Raw genomic sequence first — 26197 nt, 5'->3', positions numbered from 1 at the left:
AGATTGTAAACTGGGCATCATACCGAATTTTAAAATACACTTCTCAAAATGATAAATACATAACAAATCGTTTAAAATTATTATGTGTTTAGCTTAACGAATATATACGAGTATGTAGCTAATTTGACTATCTAACACGCCGTGTTACTAAAAATTATGTATTTTATATTTTAATATTTTTTTTTTGGTAAATAAATATAATATAAAGATGAATCTATGTACATATTTACATATATAATATTGTACAAAATTTTTAAAATTTTATAACACATAATTATACCTATAATACACATTGGTTATTTTTTTGTTCGATTTCTTATAGTTGGTTACTCTTTCTATCAAAATCGTCGTTAACGACATACTGTTAAAAAATACTATACTTTAATCTGAAACAATTTGATAACAAAAAAAAAAATATGAAAAATTATTTTAGGAAATCTCTCTGTTAGGTATGTTTTAATAGTACCTTGTCATTGAGTATACGAACTCGTATCACAAACTGTAATATATATATACTGTAATGTTATATTTTGATCAACATAATATGTGCGTATATTATGATCAATATTTTAGATTCCAACTAGAGGTAGTGTGTTCAACTCTATTTCTAAAAATATTTTGTAATAATACAGTTATTCAACTAACTAAATAACTCAAACTAGTTGTAATTTTGATGAAACAATAATTAAATCAGCATATTATGTGATATCATAATTTTATATTATATCGAAAATTGGAAAAATCAAATATCTATAAATAACTAAAAAATAATCAGAAAATACTAAAGGTATAATGTTTAGACACAATCATCAATATTTAGTAACAATATAGTATTTGTTTGTAATATATATATGTATATATTTGAATAACAACAAAACAGGAAGTTTTTTAAAACTGGTGTTGAGTAAAATATTCTTTTTTCTGCTGTTTTTCAGCTTAACATGCCTAATATTATAAAATGTCTATAGGGAATTTCTCAGAACTGGTTAAATACTATTATCTACTAAGACTAATTAAAAGATAAAAATTGTTATGTTTATCTTCTCATAAACGTGGGACAGATACAAAAAAATAAAAATATAAAAAATATACAAATATCATTGTAATTTAAAACCAAATCATTCATCTCTCTACATAAAATCTTAAATATATTTAAATATTATTTTTAAACGATTATTAACTTATGAATTTTCCAGTCGTAATTTCTATTCGATAGCAATATAATAAATACGTCTTTGTGGTTGAATATTTCAATTTTCGAGAATCGCAGAAAATATCAAATAGTATATTTTTTAAATATTACTGTAGTAAATTGTTATTTTTTTTTTTTACTAAACAAACAAAATTGAAAAGTAACCCGGGGTAATAGTTATTTTTTTGTGGATAAATATTTTCATCGTTTCAAGTATAAATGTATAGATAATGAATTTCAACCACATGATATCATGGGAATCGTAGCCCATTTTTAAAGTATATATTGCTTTATAGTTTTTCAAGATATGACATTAATTTTACGAGTATGTTATTTAAAAAATAAAAAAAACACGTTATTAATTTTTTTAATGATGAAAAATAAATATTACTTTCAATAATCTACGTTGTATATATATATATATAATTCAACATATCATAATACAAACGGTAAATCAAATTGTATTAGTATATTAGATTATAAAAACTTTATTTGAAATTATTGTTGTTTCTGTATTAGTTTATGATTTTATTTAAAATTATATTTCTAATCGATCATCCGTATTGGTCATAAATATAAACATATAAAAATAACTTAATATTTGTAATAGTTATATTTATTCTACATAAATACATTTTTTTACTAAAAACCTCGAGTAAAAAATAACAAGTATACTTTAACTATTATTATACCAATTCGAATTCAGTAGAATAATAAACACTTTTTTTTTGAAATATTTTTTTTATTATTATTATACCAATTCGAATTTAATATTCATAATTAAGACAGGACAACATCTGTTGAGTCAGCTAGTAATAAAATAATATGTAAAAAAAATGTTTAACCTAAACCTAACTTTTGACTGAAGATCATACAACAATATCGTGTTTAATAATCCAATGTATATAAGTTGATAAATTAAATTTAAATCTAACTATGTAGTAAATGCTACAAAATTCAACATAATTCTGATATAATAAAATAATCTTATAGTAAAAATAATTTTTTGTTAAAATCTAAATGTATAATTTTCAATTAATAAAATTATACAAAACAATAATATTTTGTTATTTCTGATAATAACATTTTATTTACTTGTATAAACTAAACTAATATGTTTATTATTATTATTATTTTATTCTTAATATTTTTCAATTTTTTAACAATGATTTAAAAAAAAAAAATTTAACTACCTAAGAATTAACTATTTACTATACTAACTACTAAATAGTTTGAACTAAACTTTAGTGCATGTATATTGTGTGTGTATCAAAGGTGACTATAAAGAATTAAAATTTAAGCACAACAATATAAAATCTTGTAAATCAGTACTATTGAAATAACTTTTAATATCACTCAACAAAACCAATGAATTTCATTAACTAAGAAATATTTTAGCTTTTGTTTAAAAAATACAAGACACAAGTGAGAATTCCTCGTTTATTGACTAATATTATTTCTGTCTAGACTTAAAATTAGAAACTTGTAGGATTGACTTTTTCTTTTATATACCACAACTAACTTATAGTATGGCTAGTACGTATTTCACTTAGTATACATATGATTATGAAGAAAATCATTCAAACTTCAAAACTATAGAAGTTTTGTTTTCAATAATCGAATATCTTTAAATTATGTAGTTTTAAGTTATTAGTTACAGTACATGGTTTACAAACCATACAGTTATAACTATGTCGAGAATAAAAATATTATTTTAATGTCAGCATATTTATTTTTATTTTTTTAGCATTATATACAATCTATGCCATTTTCTGGCTTTACCAATAATTTCTTCCACCCTTTAGTATTATACTCCTGGTTTAGGTCCTCATGTCAATCTGGTTTTAATTCTTTCAAGTCTTTATTGACTTCATCTTACGTATAGCAGCGGTACTATGGCTTTAAAGAATATAATATCCCTGATGTTAACAATATTATAATAGGTTATGTACAATATGACCATAGTACCCTAATACCCTAATTCGAATCACACAACCATAACATAATAAATTCTAAGAACGGATTTGCTTTAATAATATATGCGTGTACGGTAGTTAACGAAAACAAAATATATTTTCCAGCACACCCTCTTAAAAATATAAATTAAATTTTAAAATATTAAATATACTTTTTTGCTATGTCACTTGACAGAAAATATACTTTATTAGTTTAATGAATTTAAAAAAAATGATTATACTTTTGCTGAAATATATATTTTTTTAAGTAGTTTTATTATTCATTATATACATTTGTTATAAAATTCATATTGTAGTAGCTGGTAAATCAAAAACAATTTAAGTCTTTTGCATAAACCAATTTTTTATGTGACAAACAACCACTTACTTCAAAATATGTTGAGCTTTAAATGAATAACAGTTTTGCAAGATAGAAAAATATTAACATTATCATTTTGAACCATAAAATATAATACGCAATTAAAAGATACAATATTATCTTATTCTACTCGCCCGAATATACTATAATTCATTTTTATATTTCTAGTTGTTTAAATATTTAAATATGTTAAAAATAATTAAACATCTACAAAGTTTATACATCAAATCTTACCTTTTTTTTTTATTGATTTTTTTAAAACCGATAAGCATATTTTATTAAGAATGAAACTATTTTAAATTTGTAAATGTATATCGGTAATAAATGTAAATTCTATGATAAAAAAATTATACAGATTAATGTTTAACAGAAAATATCATAAAATCACGTATACAATAACTAAGGTGTGAGTATCCATCCAAGAATTTGATACTTTTACTCCTCGGGATAGGTTATGACCGGAATTCAAATTACTGGTGCCATTAGTTCATAATAGTATATAAAAGCAATACATATTTTAAATGCTCTCAAACCTAATACATACATATTATATACTATTGGCTGTAGAAGAAAATATTCACAGTGTAATTTTAATACAAATATAATTCCAGTTACAAAACTTTGTAAAATCATAATTATTTTTTTATAAAAATGTATTAGATACATAATAATTACTTGCTTTTTCATAAGATATTTGAAAATTTATAATAAATATTAAATTAAAAACATTTTCATTTTCAAAAAATAATTATAGATTTACTTGTTTGTTTTTATGTTTTAAACAACCAAATTTATTTTTTATTTTCACAATTACTTACGATTGCTTACAAATAAATTAATACGTATACCTACATAATAATGTAAAATATCTATAGTCATACTCAAACCGAAATTGTTAGCCACAATTTTCGACTAACTCAGTTTTCAAAAACTTTTCTAAATCAAAAATAAATACCATACATGCAACATTTTAAATTTATTATTAATGCCAAAATTACAAAAATTACTTATTCCTTAGAAGACTTACAACGATAATAATGTAATTAGTTATTTAGATGTAAATAAGACAAAAGACACTTTCAAAAGACGTGATTCAATTACATCGAGTTTAATAAGACTAATATTAAAATAATAAACGCACAAATATAGAATTTTTTCCATAAATTATTATGATTACCTACTTTTACTAGTGTTAAACATAATTTCATGGATCATAATAGCACACTAAAAACCTTTGCTAGAAAAGTGGTACTTTCTAAAAGTGTTAATCCTATTCTAAAAGTTGTAAGATTGATACTACCTACTCAAAAAATATTATGATACTAACCTCTTAATGCATATTTATTTAAGAAGTTGTATTGACTGTTTTGTCTTTAATGAATGTTTATTTTTGGCTATCGTATTTATAGTACAATAAGTTTAATAATCAAATATGATTTTCTAGTTTTCATGTAGAAATAATATTAATCAACGTCAAAAATCAATTTAAAAAAACAATATAACACTCAACTATAATACTATTAAAACAAATCGTTAACTACAAATATGTATAATTTATTTACAGAGTTGACGATAATTTGTATCAAGATAATTTTTTTGAGATATCTGAATACGTAGGTTTAAATAACTCCTATAGTTACTGTAACTTTTAAATATTTATGGTTATAATGTATAGTTTAATATTATTCAACTTCATAATAAGGATACGTTATTTAAATATTATGTTTAATTTGAATCAACTAGTAATGTTAAATAACTTTGGTTTCAGATTTATAAGAATTGAAAAAAATGGATGAAATTAATTACAAAATTGTATGCAATGAATCGCTGGATGAATATATAAATCTAAAGAGTAATAATTCGATAGCAATAGATAGATGCAATGATTATAGTAACTATACTAATCACACGGATTTGTATCTAGAAAGTGAGTAAAAAAAAATGTATCATTTATTATTATCTCAAATATTATTTTTTATACTAATGTGCACACGAACTACAAAATGAACATTTAATATTTTAAAAAAGAGTTAACTTTTTTCTACATATCCTTTTTGCAAAAAATCTTTGGCGTAATTATAACATTTTTAATATTTACTAACTATAGTGTTCTTGATTTAATTTAACTTTATTTTGTACCATAGGTTAGTTTACACATTACACTAATAGGTATCTTGGTTGTAAATGTCTAGTTATAAATCTCCGAAGACTCAAATATTGTCTGATATTCATGTATATATTGTACATTTGTTTGTACAATGACGTGTAAACTTAAAAGCTAACATTCAGTATTATGTTACCAAACATATTTAGTTGAAACTGAGTTTATGTATACCTCAAATTTGTTATTTATACAACAATAATATTTATTAATTATTAAATGCAAATAATATTCAAAACAATTAGAATTAAAAATTAGTTCATTTATCGAGTTCAATCAGTGGTAGATCAATTATAACTTTTTGTTTAATGTTGTAATTAGTTCATTTTTTATAATTCGCTAAACCATAATCATTCCAAGGTAGTCATTCGTAAAATAAACCACTGATAAGTAAATTAATTATTTAATATTTTAAGTTAGTAGCATAGGCAATCAAGAACTGTAGCGAACAATGGATTCGTACACAATTTAAAATCATTTAGAGAATTGATAAGAAATGAAATATCGTTTTATCATTAGTTTGATTTGTTTGGTAAGTTAGTTTATGATCAGATACAACTTAGAAATGAGATTGAGATGATTCAGTATCAGATGTTCGCTGCTGGGTTGTTTTACAATTAATATTATTATTCACATTATTTATAGGACTTATGTTATTAATGTTATTGCTTAAGTGAGTATTACGTACCGTGTTTGATTGGAATTGTTTTACAGAATTGTTAAAGTAATATCCACTATATCCAGGCATCCTTTGTATTTCATTAGATAATCTATCTTGTAGATAACACATTCGTCATTTGACTCGTTAGATCTATTGCAATTTATGCGTAGATAATTATCTCAGCTACGGGTACACGTTAGAGAATATGAACAGTATTTAAAAATTTTTTTTTTAGTTTTATAGTATCAGAAATATTTTTTTTAAATAGTTTGGCTCTACTTTATTTTAGGTGTAGAATATTGATTTTTCTTTAAATATATCATTACTTTTCATGTTTGGCTCAAGATAAAAAAAAATATTACAAGTTTAATTTTCACGGCTTTTAGAATTTTTATACTTTTATAAACTGATAAACCTATTTTTTGTTTTTTAATTAAATGTATATTTTTAACGGTGTTTTATGAATTATGGTTTTTATTTTATTTGAATTTGTCTTGTTATCATAATAATATTAACATAAACATATATTACAAAATATATTAGTTTATTCAGTTTAATATTATATAATATATAATATGTATTGTGTATAATGTATACGTACATATTTGTATTTTTTAAAATAGACCATTTTATAGTTGCATATAAACATTATTATTATTTTATATTAAAAGTACTAAAAAGTTTTTGAAAAATATATTCAACTGATCTTTTTTATAATAAACAAATGAGTTATAATATTATAGTTCTTGTACCACCAGATAAATTATAGTTAGAATATTGTCTTTAAATATGCATGCTTGTGAGCCAAGTTCCGAAGGAAAATAATACAATTTAAATATAACACGATAATATACAAAGCACGAATTGGCCTTTAAAAATCTTTGTTAGCAATTTTACGAGTACATAGTTTATTTCAGGTGAGTGTTTTGGTGTAGATATATTACTTACGTCTAAAGTAAAGACTGAACTCATTTGTCGATTGTGGTTCAGATAAAGGAAGTGACTTTTTTCTGTTATCGGTCGGAAGATTATCTTAAACGGATTCATGGACCGTAAACACTTCATAGTGTAGATTTCACATTGTAAAGAGAATTTAAAATTATAATAATATACCTCTATATATATAATAATAATAATTTTTCGTTCGATGTTACACTCTTGTGAATATTATAGATGCGATTAATTACGTGCCTATAATTCGAAAAAGGCGATCGGTCGTGCGTCACACCCCGTCATATGCTGACGGAAAGAGGGGTTTGTGGCAATTTCCGAAGACTTTTGTTATCATAACTTTTTTTTTCATAGATGCTGCTCTCCGATTCTGTAAAGTATCGTGTTACAGGTACTGTTATTAAATCAAAAAATAAAAAAGCACGGTTCGAGCGCGTGTCTTGAGAGAAAATAATATATAACCCGATCTCATTCGAATTCAACGCCAACAATATTTCCGTTTATTAGTTGGGCGCGATTCATTGACGCGTCACATGAATCATTCAAAGCCATTCTAGTATAGTACCTATACTAAGTAGTCTTTCATTTAAAACCGAATTTTTTACTCCACTCCTGGTTCATATATTATTGTATTATGTTCATATTAGGACCAATTGTTATTTTTTAAATCCCACACACAAAATTCCTACTGGAAAAAGTCAAACGTAATAATATTAACAATACCATTCCTACTCGAGAATTGAAAAGGCAAAACGTCTATAACAATAATGCACATATTATGTAGGTACCTATACCGCACGTGTAGTTAGTCTCTCATAATATGCATCATACTAATGGCGTATCCTAGGTAATAATAGTACCGTTCTGCAAACGGATAAAAAAATGTATTACATTACGTCATATTATTGTATTACATGTATAACATTATATTGTCTTCTACGTATAAGTATAAATATATTACATATTATATCGAGTAAAAAACATTGAAGTGCATCTTAAAAACACATTAATTAAATCGTAATGTAAACATTTTAGTCAGTCTAATAAATAAGCGAATGAATAAATCAGTCTTCTGTATTAAAAATGTACATTTATAGGTGTTGAAAGTTAAAAGGGATTTTTTCCCACTTCTTTTTACAAACAATTTATACATTAAAATATACGTTTTTTTTTGTTTTTATGTGAATCACATATCCCGATTTTCACTCTAATACTTCTTGTATCTATAGTGAATAAAGTACTTTTTGACCGTAAATATTTTTCTCGAAAAATAAGAATTGTATAATTCATCAGCGACTACTTATTTAGTTTTATTTATGTATATTACTGGTTGGCAAGTAGGTAGTTATACAACATTACCAACGTTATAATCCATCTTCTGATTTTGGCTTATAAGCTAAAAAAATTTTTATTTTTCAGAATATTATTAAAATTTTCCACTAAAACTTTCCATAAATATCGCTTTTTCAGATATGTTAAAAATTAAAACTTAAGAGAAATACAATAACCATTCAATACGATAGTCACTAGTCGACGTACAGTTCGCTTCTAAAAATATAGTGAAATAGCCGAATTTAGAATATTCTCATATGTCTATTTCACATAAGTCTGTATATAACTATAAGAACCATCATAATAATTGGTGATAACTTTACTGGTTCACGATATAATTTATGTAGGTAGGTATATTATACCTACGTGTACGTTGTACACGTTTTGTATATATCTTAATTAGGCTTAATAAAAACTTATAATGTTACGATGTTATCAACTGATAGGTACTCACTCGACAGTCACTTTATAATAAGGTCCACAACATTGGTACCGGCTTAATATAATATTTAGAGAAAAATCTAATTTAAAACTAATATACATAGGTAATAATATGTATTATTGAACGCATTTATTTGAACAATTAGGTTTGTTTGATTAGTACCTACTGATATTAAAATCCAATGTGACGTTATATAATATATATTATACGTGTATGTATACGTAATAAAAAAAAGGTCAATTCCTACTATATAACATATTGTCGTCTAATCCTATAGTAAATTACAATGATTTATGTTTTATTCCATAATGTTGTATAGAGTATTGTTATGATAGTATTCATAATCCAAATATTGTTCATTTAAGAAATTGAATAGATTTAAAACGGTTTCATATTATAATACAACACCTATAAATTATATTGTACCTAATTGTCATAATTTTGCAGTGGGGTTTTAAAGTGCAATATATATATACATTCAAGTACGACTCTTCCGGCTTTCATATATTATTATCACTTGAATAAAGTTATTTAATCACTGAACATTTAAGTAATATTTATAATACTATTACTGTAAAGTTTAAGTAGTTGGATCGATTTATGCATCCATACATAACAATTTATCAAAAAACCCCATTTACCGCGACACTAATGTAGTTTAACTCTTAGAACTGAATGACGTTGAATTCAGAAGTAACCCCTACTATGATCTTATTAATTTAATCTTAAACAATTGAACAATTGAATGATTCAATTGGATCTAACATGATAATATAAATTTCTAATTCAGTACGTGCTTATAATAATAATAATAATTCAAAAGATATTATTGATTAGAATCATTAATAAACGGCTTTATATTCTAAGTCTGATACCAAAGGAGGAACCTCATTGTTTTGTTTTTATAACAAATTTATTTAAATTCTAATATTTAGTATTTTTTAAAAAAAAAAACTATTAGCTAAAATATCACAATTTAAAAAAAAAAAAGAATTTTTTGTTTAACAATTTAAAAAGATAATTTTCATTTAAAAAAAAAAAGAAGGCTTTATCACCATAGAATATGCCTTAAATGATGTAAGAAAACAAAGTTGGTATTTAAAATTTAGATTTTATATTATGTGTATTTAATAATTTTAAATTACTGTCATTGTATTATAATATTATAATATAATATTGCAGTTTGAAGTATTAATAATTCATTATATGAAAATGTATTTAGCTTGTTAATAATTAACTAAAACAAACGATTATTATAATATACTTCATTATTATTTTAATATTATAGCTACATTTCTATATGATGTACCCGTAAGCATAATTGTCCTTCTATCAATGTTTTATGGCACGATTTCTGTCATGGCAGTGGTTGGAAATGCTTTAGTAATATGGATTGTGACGTCCAGTAAACGGATGCATAACGTAACCAACTTGTACATAGCAAACTTGGCATTAGCCGATATCGTTATCGGTCTATTTTCAATACCATTTCAAGTAAGTAATTTTATTGAACTTATTTTACAGATTTGCGATTGTTAATACTTAAAAAAGCAGATATTCGCTATGTTTAACTGTTTGTACTGCGGCATATCGCTATAAGTTAAAAGTACAAGAGATAGAAATACATGTACCTATTGTACCTACATCAGATCTACTGTTGAGCCCCAAAAAAAAAATATATATATAATATATATTATATAGGTAAGGTAATTACACATAATTCTATAAAAAAACGTCTTAACAACTTAATAACAATCTAAATACATATTTTAAATATTATTAAAGTTAATAAAAAATTTAACACTGCTCTTTAAAATGTATTGTTTTTATTTAGATAACTAGCAAAACACATTTTGAATATTCAAATATTTATATGAAACTTTATTTTAATTTTATTATTGTTATAATCATGAGGATAATATGATATTTTCACAAAATACTTAAATAGGTATATAATAGTAGTAATATTATTTTAGAAATCTTTTAAAACTGTTTATAAACCTTTTAAATTTTAGAATATAATATATTATAGTTTTTTTATTGTATTAATCAAATGAAAATTAATACAAAGTTGTTCCTCATAATTCATTCTTACAGAAATTTAATACTTGTTTTTAGTTAGTTTTAGTTGTTGATAGACTTAAAAAGTATCAAAAATGTGTATAGTCACATTTTTATTTTTATTTACCATACGATAAGTTAATAGTTATAAGTGTTATTTTTATTACAATTCTAAGCTTTAAAAAAATTTAATTATTTACTAATAATTGTGGGCTTAAAAAATGAAAAGCATCAACAAATAAATCAAAATGAGAAATAAATAAAAAAAAAAAAATAATTATAATAATCTGGGTAAAATATTATATGATATAATATACTATACATTATATTATGCTTTATCTGTAATATCAGTTTCTTTATTTATTTAGAAGAAATAAATCAGATTTTTTTTCGACTACTTGTCTGGCTAAATCAGATAGATACTGATCATCGTCATCTAGGTATATTGGGAAAAAATATTATACAATTATATTACATATTTATTTTTTTAATTAACTGTAATAGTTTTTTTTAATTATATCGTAAAATATAGAATAGTAATATCAACAATTATATTATAGACATTATCAAAGGTAGGCATATACTCCCAAGTCCCAGTAGATTGAATGGTATAGGTGTACGCATTAAAATATAACATCATGATCAATTAAACAAACGATTAATCCAGAAATACGATGGTAATTAAGTTCCAGGCTGCTCTGTTGCAACGATGGAATTTACCTGCTATAATGTGTCCATTTTGTCCGTTCGTACAAGTACTTTCAGTTAACGTGAGCATTTTTACCCTTACCGCAATTGCAGTTGACCGGCACAGAGCTATCCTCAGTCCGCTCAGGTTAGTAAGTTGTCTTGGTAAAAATAAATTGTATTACCCAACAAGCGACATAAATATAATTGTTTTATTTCAAAATGTATAAATAGTTGTGTTGTGTTAACAGTCATGATTTATTATAAGTATTATTATTATTTCGTATTGTTAACAGCGCAATACCGTCGAAATTCCGAGCAAAAATGTCAATAGCCACCATTTGGGTGATAGCTTTTGTGCTAGCGACGCCAATGGCTATTGCTCTCAGGGTGCAATTTATCGAATACGGAGATAGAGGTCAGTTGTAATTTTATTTATACGATGACTTTCCTTTTCTATTACAACTACTTCATCAAACAGTTTCTAAATACCCAGTACCATTGTTTCCGGTTGATATGGACAATATATTGTTTATAACACAGTCAAAGGATGTATCTCATTATTCAACCTTATTCCAAAACAATTTTTATACTTGGCAAAAAAACCGAATAGACTTTTATTAAAAAATTAAATTATTTAACCATTGTTAATTTGAATCAACTCATATTTGTTTATATTTATATTAGATTTATTGAATTAAATTCAATAAGCGATAAATACGTAGTTATAGAATTAAATGCTAAATATTATGTAAATCTCAGAGAAAATAATATCTTATTCTATCTAATAGGCAGATTTAAAGTTATTAAGATAGGCATAGGCTCTATCACACACTATTTTTATAATAGTAAATCATAATAATCAAAAATTTAAAAAAGAAATTAATATTGTAGTATTATTTTTATTATTATAAATGATAATTATATATGTAATACATTATACATACAATTCAATACATAGATCAATTATTTATAATCGCTACTAATAATTTTAAATAAAATTATTTAACTTACCCGAAGTCTATAATAATATTGCACTTCTTAATTAAAACATTTAAAATGCTATCAAACCTCTTATTTATTTCCCTTAATGAATTCTCATACGTTTTTAATTCAACGCGTGTTTGTATTTGAGTGTGAAGTGCGTTAAGGCGAAATAATGAATTAAAAATAAGTTTCAACAATTATAATAATCTATTGAAATCAAGGTTCTTAAAAATTTAAAACAGCGGAGAAACAACTACCATTGTTTTATTCACAGATTTCAAATATTGGTTTAATACTAAATAATGTATAGTCATCAATAAATTACAATTTAAATTAATGTAAACACTTAATTCTACGCAATTTTTGTTTAAACATTTGATAAATGAATATTCTTTGATCTTTATATAAATAAATTAATATTAATTAACAATAATATTATTATTGTTTTATGAATTTTCTTTCATATAATTGTAGACAAATATAACTACTTATTGTATATACGAATGTATTCACATATTAAGTAAAATATAAGTGTATAATACTGAAATATGTTTACATCATTATTAAAAATATGACATAATATGTGCAATTTTATTATTTTATAAATTGAAATACGAATTTTTAAAAGAATTATGGTAAAATAATGCCAGAAGGAACTTGGGTCAAGTGGAATAATTTACATTAATATCGCTGTACACTACTTTAACTTCAATTTTCAAAAAAAAAAAAAAAAAATTAATTAAATAAAAATGTTATTATTTATAATAAAAAAAATTCTTATCAAAAAATATGAAAATGTTTTAAAATCTCTACTTTATATTGCTACACTTGCTATAAAATAAAATAATATTAAAGCCTTTGAAACATAAATAACAAAAATTTGGTAGAATAAACGACATCTGAAACCATTCTAGGGACATATTTAGTTAAATGAATAAAATATTAACTCTATAATAATATTATACAGATGTTACACATAACTCTATGTAAAGCTAATGATCATTGGCTGTTCACAGAATATGGCTACGCACGCATTGACAAAATGTACAATTTACATTATTTTGTAAATTTTTAGAACCCAAAATATTTTTTTAACGCAGAGTAATTAAACCAAAACGTTGATTGATATATAATAATATAGACACAAATAAATTAGTTAGCCTTGAAATTATTTTAAATTAAATTTTAATCAGCGTAGATACGACGCGTGGTTGGTTTATAGCTATTGAGTTTATGATTAGTACCTAGTGTAAGAAAATCAATGTTTTATTTAAATACAATAATATTTTTTTAGCATTATAAACATTGATAACAAATACTTAATGTTCAACAACAAAATTAAAAAAATCATTTATTTATCAATTGATAATTTATAATATATCGATAGTTTGCATAAACAAACTGAAAGAATATCAATATAAAAATATCTCTTATAACGTATTTCTCTTAGAAAAAATTAAAAATGTCAACACACACACACACACACACACACAATATATCATATATAACTCGTGGTATGATATATACCTAAATAATAAAGTCATTGTAAAACAACAATTTCAAAAAAATAAAATTATACTTTTAATTATTTTTATCGTTATAGTTTTTAACGTATTTAATTAACTGTAAAAGAAGTAGTTAATAGTTTGATTTAATAAAGTAGTTATGTTTTTAATTTTTGATAAGCAGAGTTGGAGAATTTAATTAATTGTTTAGAAGAAATTTATTTTCATCCGAAATATGAAATTGAAATTGTATGTTGTTATTCAAAAAAATTAATTTTAAACATTTATAATGATAAAGAAAATATGTATCATTTTTTTTTTTAATTTTGTAAAATTCTGTGAAAATTATTTCTAAAAATTAAACGCTTTTCGAGAAAATAGAAGTTTTCTTTTGAAAAATGCATCTTGTTTGTATATAATACACCTACGTTATTAATAATTAATTTATTAAATTGATTAATAATTTATTATATTTTGCAGACGGCCGGAAGTTAGTTAAACCGTTTTGCTACAACGTCCGGCTTCCAGAGCGCTCTATGCTGTTCTACAGAATAACACTTCTATTTGTCCAGTACCTAGTTCCCGTTGTCATTATTACTGTTGTATATATGCGAATGGCGTTACGATTGTGGGGCTCACATGCACCAGGCAATGCACAGGACAGTAGAGACGCAAATTTAATGCGGAACAAAAAAAAAGTACGTGCCCATCGTATTGAAAATATAATATTGTTCAAATAGTCTGTTATGATATCAAGTTCAATAATTGCTTAACTCCACCTACAAGCAGTCAATAATTATTTTACTCTCATATCTTTTGTGAACACCTGATAATATGGCACTTTTTATCGATCACTAGAAATAATACTTACTGCTCTCTAAAAATTATCGATTTCACTCAGAATCACGATCATACATTTAAGGAAAAGTTTTATAGTTTCAATACTTCAAAGGTTACGTTCAAAATATTTATCAATAAAAGTTATATGTATTTAACTTCTGTAAAGAAAAATGCATGCATATAATATTTTATCATTAAGAGTATTACAAAAATATGAAAACAGAAACAGTAATGAATTTTTTGATAATATATTATGGTTTTAGTTCGTTAATAAATTGAGTTTTAACATCAAATAATAATGTGATATAATATTTTAGGTAACTGAATTTCGAATAAAGGAAAATAAAAAAATTTTAAAATTTAATTAACTATAAGATAATATTTTTCTCATGTTAATAATATTTATAAGATAAACACGTGGCAATTTAACTCAAGTATACTTTTCAAGAAAATACGTGAAAATTAGACCAACAGACTATAAAAAACAGAGCGATATTTTTAAGAATCATTGAACTATCTGGATTGTAGTTACTAGTTATTGCATTAGTTCCAGGTTATATGCAATCCACAACATATTTTACAGTACGGATAATGGCCACATTAAGACTTGTTTTCCCGTGAACTTTGGTTTATCAATTTTAATTAAAAAAAAATAAAGATAAATTAAAAACGTTTTGTTCTTTTCCACTAGAAAAAGCAGAAAAAGAAAAGTATTTATATCATGGGTTATTTTAATAAACTATTTATTCGTTTTGACCTATTTCAGCTGAGGCTGGTGTAATTTCTGCGTTTTATATGTATCATATAAGTATACGATGATACTTAGATCTATGAAATTCAATATCAAAATTGGATAAATATATTTAAATTTAAATTTAAACTAAAGTAGATAAAATGGTAAATTTAATTGTTTTTGAGTATTTGCCATAATTTTTAGAAGATAATAACAAATGTTGACAGGGATATAATATAAATATAACATATTTAGAGACGTCCTTAAACGCTTAAGTTCTTATTATTTTTGATTATTGATAGTATAGTATAGGGTTGGCTATAACTTTTATGGACTTTTGATCGACCTCTGAGTTTATTAAGCTGTCACTATCAACCAAAAAACAAAAAAAATGTATGTACCTATATTATATCAAAAAAATTTACAAACATTTTTTTTGTTATAAAATTACAAAAATGAATCCCGATCGACTTTTTGACTAGTTTGTCTGGTACTATACCATATATATTAGGTTATTCGAAACCATTAGAGTAAACTGAACAAAACTTTTTATTTTTAACATTTTGTTGATAGGAGGGTGGCAACCAGATGAGAAATTGTGCTTCTTTGAAAATTTTGGTTTTAAAGAATTGGCCTTTGGCATATTTTCATTCACAAATATTACGTGCTCAGACTAAATAATTAATATCTTATATATTGTTTAGTAAAACATTACGATTTTCATAGTAAAATTAAATTATAATTTCTGCTAACAATTTAATGTAGTTTAAGAATTACAACAATATACATAAAATATATAAATTTAGTAGTTTTCTATACTTTCTTATACCCTTTAAAATATATTAAAAATAATAATATCATTTTAATCTAAATCGTAACATAAAAAAATTAAATGATATAAACACTCATACAATTTAGATATAATCAACTATATTATATTATTAATTGATAATGAAACATGGTAAAAAAATATGTGTTGTTTGAAATATTATTAAAAAAAAAAAAAAAAACTGTGATTTGGAATAGTAAAAATTAGTTCTAAATTAATTAATATAATAAAATAACCATATAAAATATTAATATTATACACAAATTAATTATTTTTAGAGTGCCATATTTATAGTATGTCTCTATGTCTCTAATATTGTAATAATTTTAATAATTTTGTACACGTATTTATTTATTTAACATTACTTTCTTAATATATTTTTGTTGTTTCTATAAAGAAAACCAAAAAGAATATTAACAGGTAATAATATGAAATAGGGTAGGGTATGAAAAGCCTAGAGAATCAAATGAAAAAATTACTCACTGTGATAAATTCGATTTAGTGACGCTCAAACACGAGCCACCATATCAATTTAACTTCGATGCACTTTAAAGTATAATATCGATATTGATGTCAATAAAATATATGTGACCATGTCCACATATCCACGTTTCATTAATTATTTTCAATATTTTTATTTTATACCTACCATAATATGATATGATAAATATATTTGAATCGATTTTTTATGAAGTCGGTTAAGTAAAAGGTAAAATGTTGTATAATTGTATATGAATAAATAAACTAAAAATTTGAATTAGTATATGAAAATAACTATTATACGAGTTTATGTCCTTTCAAAAATGCATGACAATCTACAATTAAAGAACATTTATTTTTTTAACAATAATTTTTCTGAAAAATTATGATTTATTATCTTTCTTAAATAAATACCCAGACGGTATTTGGAAAAATGGATAGTTAAATCGCGGTTTATTATATTTACGATTATTAATAAATCAATTTTGGTACCTATGTTTATTTATATATTTTAATAGCTCCTTCTTTTATAGAACTACATGATATGTTAAGAATTGGGTACTTTACTTTAGATTCCTCCACACCAATTTAAATTTAATTCAACGCAGTTGGAGTGTGCTATTACTACGATTACAGACTCATTTAAAATGATAGTCCTTTGATGTCATTCATTTTAATACTCATGCAGAAAATAAACGCTCTTGAAGCACCTATAGCTATAAATATATACTATACACGGTTTTAATATAAATTTCTAACTACCGCTACAAAATATTAATAATATTTTAGTAAAGATAAGTTATGTTAACTTTTGATAATAAATCATTTTTACACCTCAAGAAAATAATTTATATCATATCATGTAAAATTTTAAATCTTATATTTTATACAATTCGATTTATTTTTTATTGTGTAGCTGTATAATAAATACAAAATTAAAACATTAAACCAATATTATTTTGTTTTCAAATAACAATTTAAAAAAATCCATTTTTAATAGCAATTAGTATAAGTGAGATATTGTTACTTTTTGTTACATAAATGACGAGTAATGTTTTATATATGTGCACGCCATAAATACTTAAATAATTATTTATTAATTCGATTCTGATTTTTAAAATAACCTAACTTATAGACCATATTTTCATTTACATAATTATTTAATGTATTCAATGACTTTTCTGTTCCGATACAAACTTAGGTTTCAAATGAAAATATTCTTTTTTACTAACAATATATTTCGAAAAAGATAGTTTTGTCAAATAAACGAAATGACCGAAAGTAACGAAATCAAAATTCAAATGAATATTGTCTAAATAAATTATTATACTCTGTTTATTGATTTCTAGAGTTTTTGAATACATTATAAATAAAATCCATTGCTATTTATAAACATGTACTTGATTTTTTAATCCATAAACATTGTTCCAGAAGTAGTAACTGACTACATTATAATTGATTAACGTGTATTATTTTAGGTCTTATGGAAACACCACATTGGAAGTTTTAATTAGAAATTACTATAATAATATTATTCTATGGTGTTAAAAGTTTCTTGATAGATTATTTAACAAATACATTTCTCACATCATTTGATAAGATTTCCTATACCTAATTATCTCAAAATGACAAAATTAATAAAATCAGTAAAATAATTCTATTAGTTTCTATTTACATTTTAAGCTAATAATTGTTATATTTTATAATTGTATCAAATTATGACAGGTATTTCCAAGCACACAGACAAATAGTTTAGTTACTATGCTGGTTTTCGATAAGTTACTAGTGTGTAATGTCTAGTGTATAGAAATAAAGAACTACTACCAAACATAATTTCTACTGTAATAATAAAATCAAAAGACGAAGACAGAAAATATTATCGTCAAAAATATTTAATATTGGATATTTTTGAGTTCTGCACATTTATATCCATTATCGTTTGTACCTATTTTTATCTCATTCATTACATTGTTGTTAATATTTTTTTTTTACATTCTTTTACATATTTAACAAACTTAAAAATAACATTAATAACTATAGAATTGCCAGGTATATTCTTATAAATACAAAACGTATTGAATCTAATATTATTTAGAAGATAATCACAGTCTTAAACAGACTATAGTCATCCACAATTCTAGGGCTAAATAAGTAGTACGTATCTATTACGTAACATTAAAGTATAACGTTATTTTAATTAAATAACCAATGTTATGTTTATTATAAATTACTTTTCCTTTTTTAAAAAATTTAAAGATTGCACCGAACGTGGTACATCGTTCAAATAATTATATGTGACCTGCACAACGCTCCCTACATTTACCTATAGTTTTTCATTAATCCTGATGAATATGTTATAATATGAGGATTTTTGAATCGGCTTAATATTTTTTTTTCTTATATCTGTTGACATTTTCAGTCAGAAAGATTAATAATTTAATACAAAATTCAACAAATTGTACTTAAAACTATTTAAAAGTATTACGAATACTTAGGCACAATTTTTTAATTCAACTTTTCCCCGTAGCTGATGTCTTATCAATTATATTAACTTTAAGTATTTCATTCACAGTTACATTTAATACCGAAATTCACAACCATAGTCAAATTCTACTGCGAACTTGGTATAATTCTAATTCCTGCATTATCTACCAACCTGTAAATCGGGATGGCTCCCTACAAGGCACTTAAAGCACTAGGTTTCATTAAACAAGTTACAAGTGAAGTCAAGATGTCTTCCCCCTTAAATTCTTTATATTGCAAAGTTGTAACTGAGTTGTAAGACTAATCCAATGTGTTCTTGTTCTATACGGTCCTTTCACTGGTTTCAGCTCTTGTAAAGTTTAACCTATTGAACGTAAGTTTTTAATGTTTACTATAGTAAATATATAGATATAGTCAATACTGAATATCGATATTTCACATCATGATTTTTCTTTAATACTACAAAATTTAGGTTTAATCTCTCCTACTGATCACAAGCATTCAAGAAATATAAAATGTATAAATATCCTCAATAACTGATCTGCTACTCGTTAAGGATAATATAACGAACCTCTTCGTCGTTGTATTTCATTAACTAATTTTAAGCTACTTTCTATTCTTTAAAGTAGCTTACAATTTAATCATCGATTTTTAAATAAGTAATAAAATATTTTTTCAATTATAATATATATTATTTTTTATCTAACTAAATTTTGAACCTATTTATAATATAAATATGATTAAAAATATAAACTGTCACATCAATCATATGATTTGTTTCGAACATTCAAAATATAAACAGTTACGATTTATAATTAAGACATATAGCATACCTACTTATTTATTAAACTTTTAAATTAATAATTTTACAGTGTACAACTTTAATTGATTCTGAGATTTTTGACTATAAGGTTAGTGTAGTGTAACCAACCATAATAATGTAACAAAAACTTATGAGCGATCTATCTCTAAGGTATTTCTATATCTAGAAAGCTGTCTGATACATTAATAACATATTTGATAAGTTCGACTAGAAACCGTCAGACAATATTTTAAAACTTTTAACAAGTACGAAATCTTTTGTAAATACGTGCATTGTCATTAACGGGTAAGTGAGCGCTTGATTCAATAAGCCCACTGGGTCATTTTAAAACAATAAATGAATTTTAAATATAATAAGGTAAAATTTATCCAAAAAAATGGTTAAAAATATTTAAAAACTATATTCATAAGTAGTTTTATTATTTCAACTATTGAATGTTTTGATAAATGTAATATCCAAATATTCAATAAAAATGTACATTGTAAGACATATAATTCTCTAGTTCCAATTTCATATTATATAAAAATTTAAGCACGATTAGACACAAAAGCTGTGTTTCTTCACTCTTATTTCAATAATAAATTAGAACTATACTATTATTATGATGAATTCATAAAAATAAAAACAAATTAACATAAGTACAGTACTATATGGTTTTAATAATGTGTAAAGACGTGCATATCTATAATTGTCCGTCGCTCTATAAGTGCTCACCTAATTCATAATTTAACTATAGACTCTTAATAAATTATCAAATCAAATATATTTTTATATTTTTCTCTATAAATATAGATAATTTTTTATTATTATTAGAATATAATATAGTATTATGGTACTGAATATACAAATTAGGTTTTCAATTATTATAGTTGTTTAAAAAAATTAAACCAACTTTTAATAATAAAATATATAATATATCGGTATGAAAAATTCCACATTTTTCAAAATCACATAATCATTCTCTCAAGTTACAACAGTTGCATTTATATCAGCATTCTTTTAAATTGTTAATTGATTTTTTGAACCAAATAATTTTGTTAAAAGTCACAATGGTAACAATATACTGCATATTTAACATACTTTGTCAGAGACTATTATACACAAAGTTTTAAAAAATCTGAGTCTATACGATCAAAAACTGCATACTTCAATGTTGAATTGAAATGGAATTGATATCTCAACAAGCTTACATACTTTAAATACTTTCACAAAATTTATATTTCCCATTCTTATACTTTTTTCATAATAATTTAGTATAAGCTACTAATCGTATACAAGAATACAAGATTTTATACATTCATCGTATAAAATGTAATGAATACTTTCACAATCATTGATCTTTTTAATATACATACAAATTGTATAATTATTAGAAATATCAGTTTTAATTTTAATGATAGTACTTTTTTTTCATAGTACCTACTGTTATATCTACTATATATACACAACATATTACAATGAGATTTATTATTAACATTTAAGTACCATCGATAAACAATTAAAAAAATATAAATTACTTGAATTTCTTATTAAACGTACTTAATATGATCACAAAATAAAGCAAAATCTCATTTCAAAGTAATTCAATCAATTTTAACTATTCTACATTTGTAGATAAAAATAATGGATCTTAAGTGGTAAGTTAAATATTATAACAAATCACTAGATTTACAGGTATAATTATTTTTATTTTAACACTAATTTAAGATGTTCTATTTAAGTTCAAAATTAAATGTAGTTATCTATTTGTTGATGTTTTCCAGGTGATAAAGATGCTAGTTATTGTGGTTGGATTGTTCGTTTTATGTTGGTTACCATTACAAACGTATAACGTACTTCAAGATATATTTCCATCAATAAATCAGTAAATTATTATTACTTTGTTGGTACTTAATTTCTGAATTTACAAGTAATTTCAAAATTTACGTTATTTAGATTTCGCTATATAAACATTGTGTTCTTTTGTTGTGACTGGCTTGCAATGAGCAACAGCTGTTACAACCCATTTATCTATGGAATATATAACGTGAGTACTATAAGTTATTATTGTATACATATTTCAGTAATAATAATGAAAAGTGTTGTCATAAATGTATTAGAACATAAATTATTACGTTTTAAGTTTATGACATATTAATATAATATAATATATTTATTATATTATATATCGTCGTTAGCAGACGAATATACTTTACTAAAATATATGACAAAGCACATTCATATTAATTTGTATGAATCAATATTATAAAATATTCTTCATCGAGTTTCTGAGCGGAGCAATAATTCAGATAATTATAATTGATTTTACAACGAAGCGTGTGTATTATTTCTGTTCGGCATAAACCTTAGGGCAGTTTCTTTGATTTTCAGCTGTGAGAGAGAAGCCTTATACTAGAATTCCTTCTCATTAGATCTCTCTATCTCTCTCTTATCCAACTACAAATCTGAAAAAAAGATAAATTTGGATGTAATTTGATCTTTAAACGATGAATAACAATATTGTAGTTTTTTTAATTTTAATTTAAAAATATTATTTTTAGGCCCTATTGAAACTTTTAAAATATATTATTATGTTATAATATACATATAATGGCATTTTCAAATGCAACTTTGTTAGCAAAAAATAATTTATTATAACGTAATTTACATTAATAATTAAATAAACTGATTTAATAAAAATAGAAATAAGTCATAAAATATAATTAATGCTTTAATAGTAAAATTGATAGACCGTCTTCGATCAAAATCATTTTCGTTTGCAATGATTTTCATTGGATTTAAATTTAAGAAATACATTAAAATAATGACAAAGTTGTACACTCGATGCCTACTATACTGAAAATCGGTTGCCTGCGTTTCCTACTTTTTATGTATTACACAATTATTATAACATGTTGTTAATACGTATACCTCAAAATATGGACAGATGTGATAAAAATAAGTCTCCAAATGGTGATTCATTACCTTTTGATTTTAATTTTAAAATATTATAAATTAAATATTAATTTTTTTTTAAAAAAAAACTTGAAAATCTTAGCTTTAGAATAAATAAATACTTTAAACTGCTTATACAGCTTATATTACGAATTTATTTAGATAAACAGAAAAAATTTTGTAATATTATAATATTTGTTTTACATTTATATGTAAATATTTTATTTTAAAAATGTTATTGAAAAATGTTATGGTACGCTTTATAATACAAAATACAAAAAAACGATCTAACTTTACCAAGATGTAGTTTAATTTGGTGATGCATCATAAAGAGTTTTATTTTAAATTATTGAATTTATTCAATTTAAGGTTAACAAATATAATAAATAAACGAAATAAAGTTCATTTTGAAATTTTACATTTTAGTTAACTTTTATAATATATATTATAAAAGAAAAATTTTCTTGAGAACTAATATTTTAGACGTTTTAACGTTAATGTTTAACACTTCATAATTCTAGATGTTAATTTAAGTTATAAGTTTAAAGCGCATGCTGTTGTTTATTTATTTTTTACGATTTAACTACATATATTTCACTTTTTAAACCAACATTTTCGATTAAAATTATTTTTTATTGGCTATACGTATTTAATTGCTTGGTAATTATTTATATATAATACCAAATTTGGGGCACTAGAAATAATAAGACAGGTAGCCTGTTAACTTCGATTGTGATTTATTAGGCAAACTTATGTACACTATTTTAGTCATCTGTTATTCACAAAAATATGAATATTTAACGGACATTTGACACGACCTGGTTGAATATTGATAGTAAACCATATATTTTGATCATACAATAAACATAATTCGAATAATTAATGTAATAATAAATTATGAATTTCTATATTCGTTTTAAAGCAAACAATATTAACTCACACACCTGGTGCCAAACTATAAATGGAATAATACTTGTTTTAATATGTTATTCATCACCGTGATTTTAGTAAGGTAGTATAATATTATTATGAAGTTATCGATTGAAGATTCTAGGATATTATTAAAACTATGTTTATTCGGATGGTAGGTAAGTGTCGCAATGTTGACGTTTCAGGAAAAATTCAAACGCGAGTTCCGCATCAAATTGAGACACTTCCGACGGTTTCGTGGCAAATCAAACTCGAATCATGGTAGGTTTGCGTCGATGCGGTCCACCACGCTGTCCGAGTGGAAAAGAGGATATTCAACACGGTGTACGGATCGAACGACGGCGAACGGCGTGTGCGCGGATAGCCCGCCGCCGAGAAGGGACGAGCTGGAAATGTTCGTGTGCAAATCGGGCAAGATCACGTTGATAAAGTGTGGCAGTCGTTCGGACCTTGAAGAGCTGTGCCTGTAAAAAAAAATAAATCGCGTCTTTGCCGGAGACAAATTGTATGTATCGGTAACGTGTTACAATGATTTGTGATTATTACATACTATATAGTGTTATACTGTGTTTATATATAGTAATAATAATAATAATATTATAATGACCCCTCGAAAAACGTGATGAAGATCGCACCGAGCTGAATTCAGTGGTGTACGTCATAGGACAACAATAATAATATTGGGTATTTAGTTTTAATAATGATGCCACCGTGTTTGTTCTTATAGTTTGCAAGAGCAAAATAACACTCATTTGCCCAGCAACATAATACCATGATATATTATTATTATTACCATATATAGTTACACCGTTCTACGTAATATTTAATTACAAAATATAACATTGTATAATAACTCTGTTAATAATAGAAACGAATAATAACGCGTTTAACATTGTTGGAAAGTTTTTATTGTATATTATAATAATAAACAATATACAGGATTAATTTCCAAACACAAACATTTCCATTTTTTTTTTTTTTTTTTTTTTAATAATATGTAATAAATTCACAACAAAAATTAATAAAACATAATATGTAATATTAGATTTAGTATTAATTATACTCGGATATTTTTACTTATTATAAAACATTGAATACTGGTAGATTAATACCAAATACTAAACTGAAAACTTGATAATTTGAAAAAACATCATAGCCCCCATATTTCTTACAACTAAAAATTACTTGTTAGGATTTCGATTTAGATACAGAAAAAGTATATCTAAATAAATAATTACAGAAAATAGGATAATTCTCATTAAAAATAAATATATTAGTTCGCCAAAGAACTTTTTTAAATTGATATAAAAAATGTAGTTAAAAGTTTTTAAGAATCAGAAATCCAAAAAATAAAATAATGGGAGTGTAGAGTGTTTGGTGAATAGCCCTGTATACAGTATGTATATACTATTATATATTATCATATAATGTTATAAATGTTATAATATTTCCTACTGTCCATAATATTCATTGTATACCATTTAAATACGTATAGTTTAAATGACTAAATATATTAAGTTAACTGCTTGAATAAAATTATTTGTAAGAGTTAAATAAATAAAATATTATAATACGATATTGTACTATCTACCTCATAGTGGTTTACTTGAATGAAATATCAGACCAACGTCTAATTATTCAAATCGCCTGTATTAACATATTATTTAATATCGAACGTGTTAATTATATGTACCTGCCTATGTACATATTATTTAGGTACCTACACGGAATAATAATCATGAACTTAATATTGATCTTATACTTCAACAATGTAACTACAATATCTATAATACATTATAATATATTATAAAATTTGCATAATATATTAAAC

The 26197-nt window shown here is 23.8% G+C and overlaps 1 protein-coding gene across 1 annotated transcript in view; it reads left to right on the top strand.

The window, feature by feature from the left end:
• LOC114123050 (RYamide receptor) overlaps positions 1–25942 on the top strand; it is a 53816-nt gene extending 27874 nt beyond the window's left edge. The window contains exons 3-10 of the mRNA XM_027985906.2: positions 5295–5453; positions 10362–10567; positions 11821–11969; positions 12118–12239; positions 14794–15011; positions 22266–22366; positions 22438–22528; positions 24552–25942. Coding sequence (XP_027841707.2) covers positions 5315–5453; positions 10362–10567; positions 11821–11969; positions 12118–12239; positions 14794–15011; positions 22266–22366; positions 22438–22528; positions 24552–24836 — 1311 coding nt within the window. The 5' untranslated portion in view covers positions 5295–5314 and the 3' untranslated portion in view covers positions 24837–25942. The remainder of the gene's footprint in view (positions 1–5294; positions 5454–10361; positions 10568–11820; positions 11970–12117; positions 12240–14793; positions 15012–22265; positions 22367–22437; positions 22529–24551) is intronic.
• The last annotated feature ends 255 nt before the right edge of the window (positions 25943–26197 follow it).

This window comes from Aphis gossypii, chromosome 2 (assembly GCF_020184175.1).
Source record: "Aphis gossypii isolate Hap1 chromosome 2, ASM2018417v2, whole genome shotgun sequence".
Lineage (NCBI taxonomy): Eukaryota > Metazoa > Arthropoda > Insecta > Hemiptera > Aphididae > Aphis > Aphis gossypii.
This window is presented reverse-complemented; position numbering and strand designations above follow the sequence as displayed.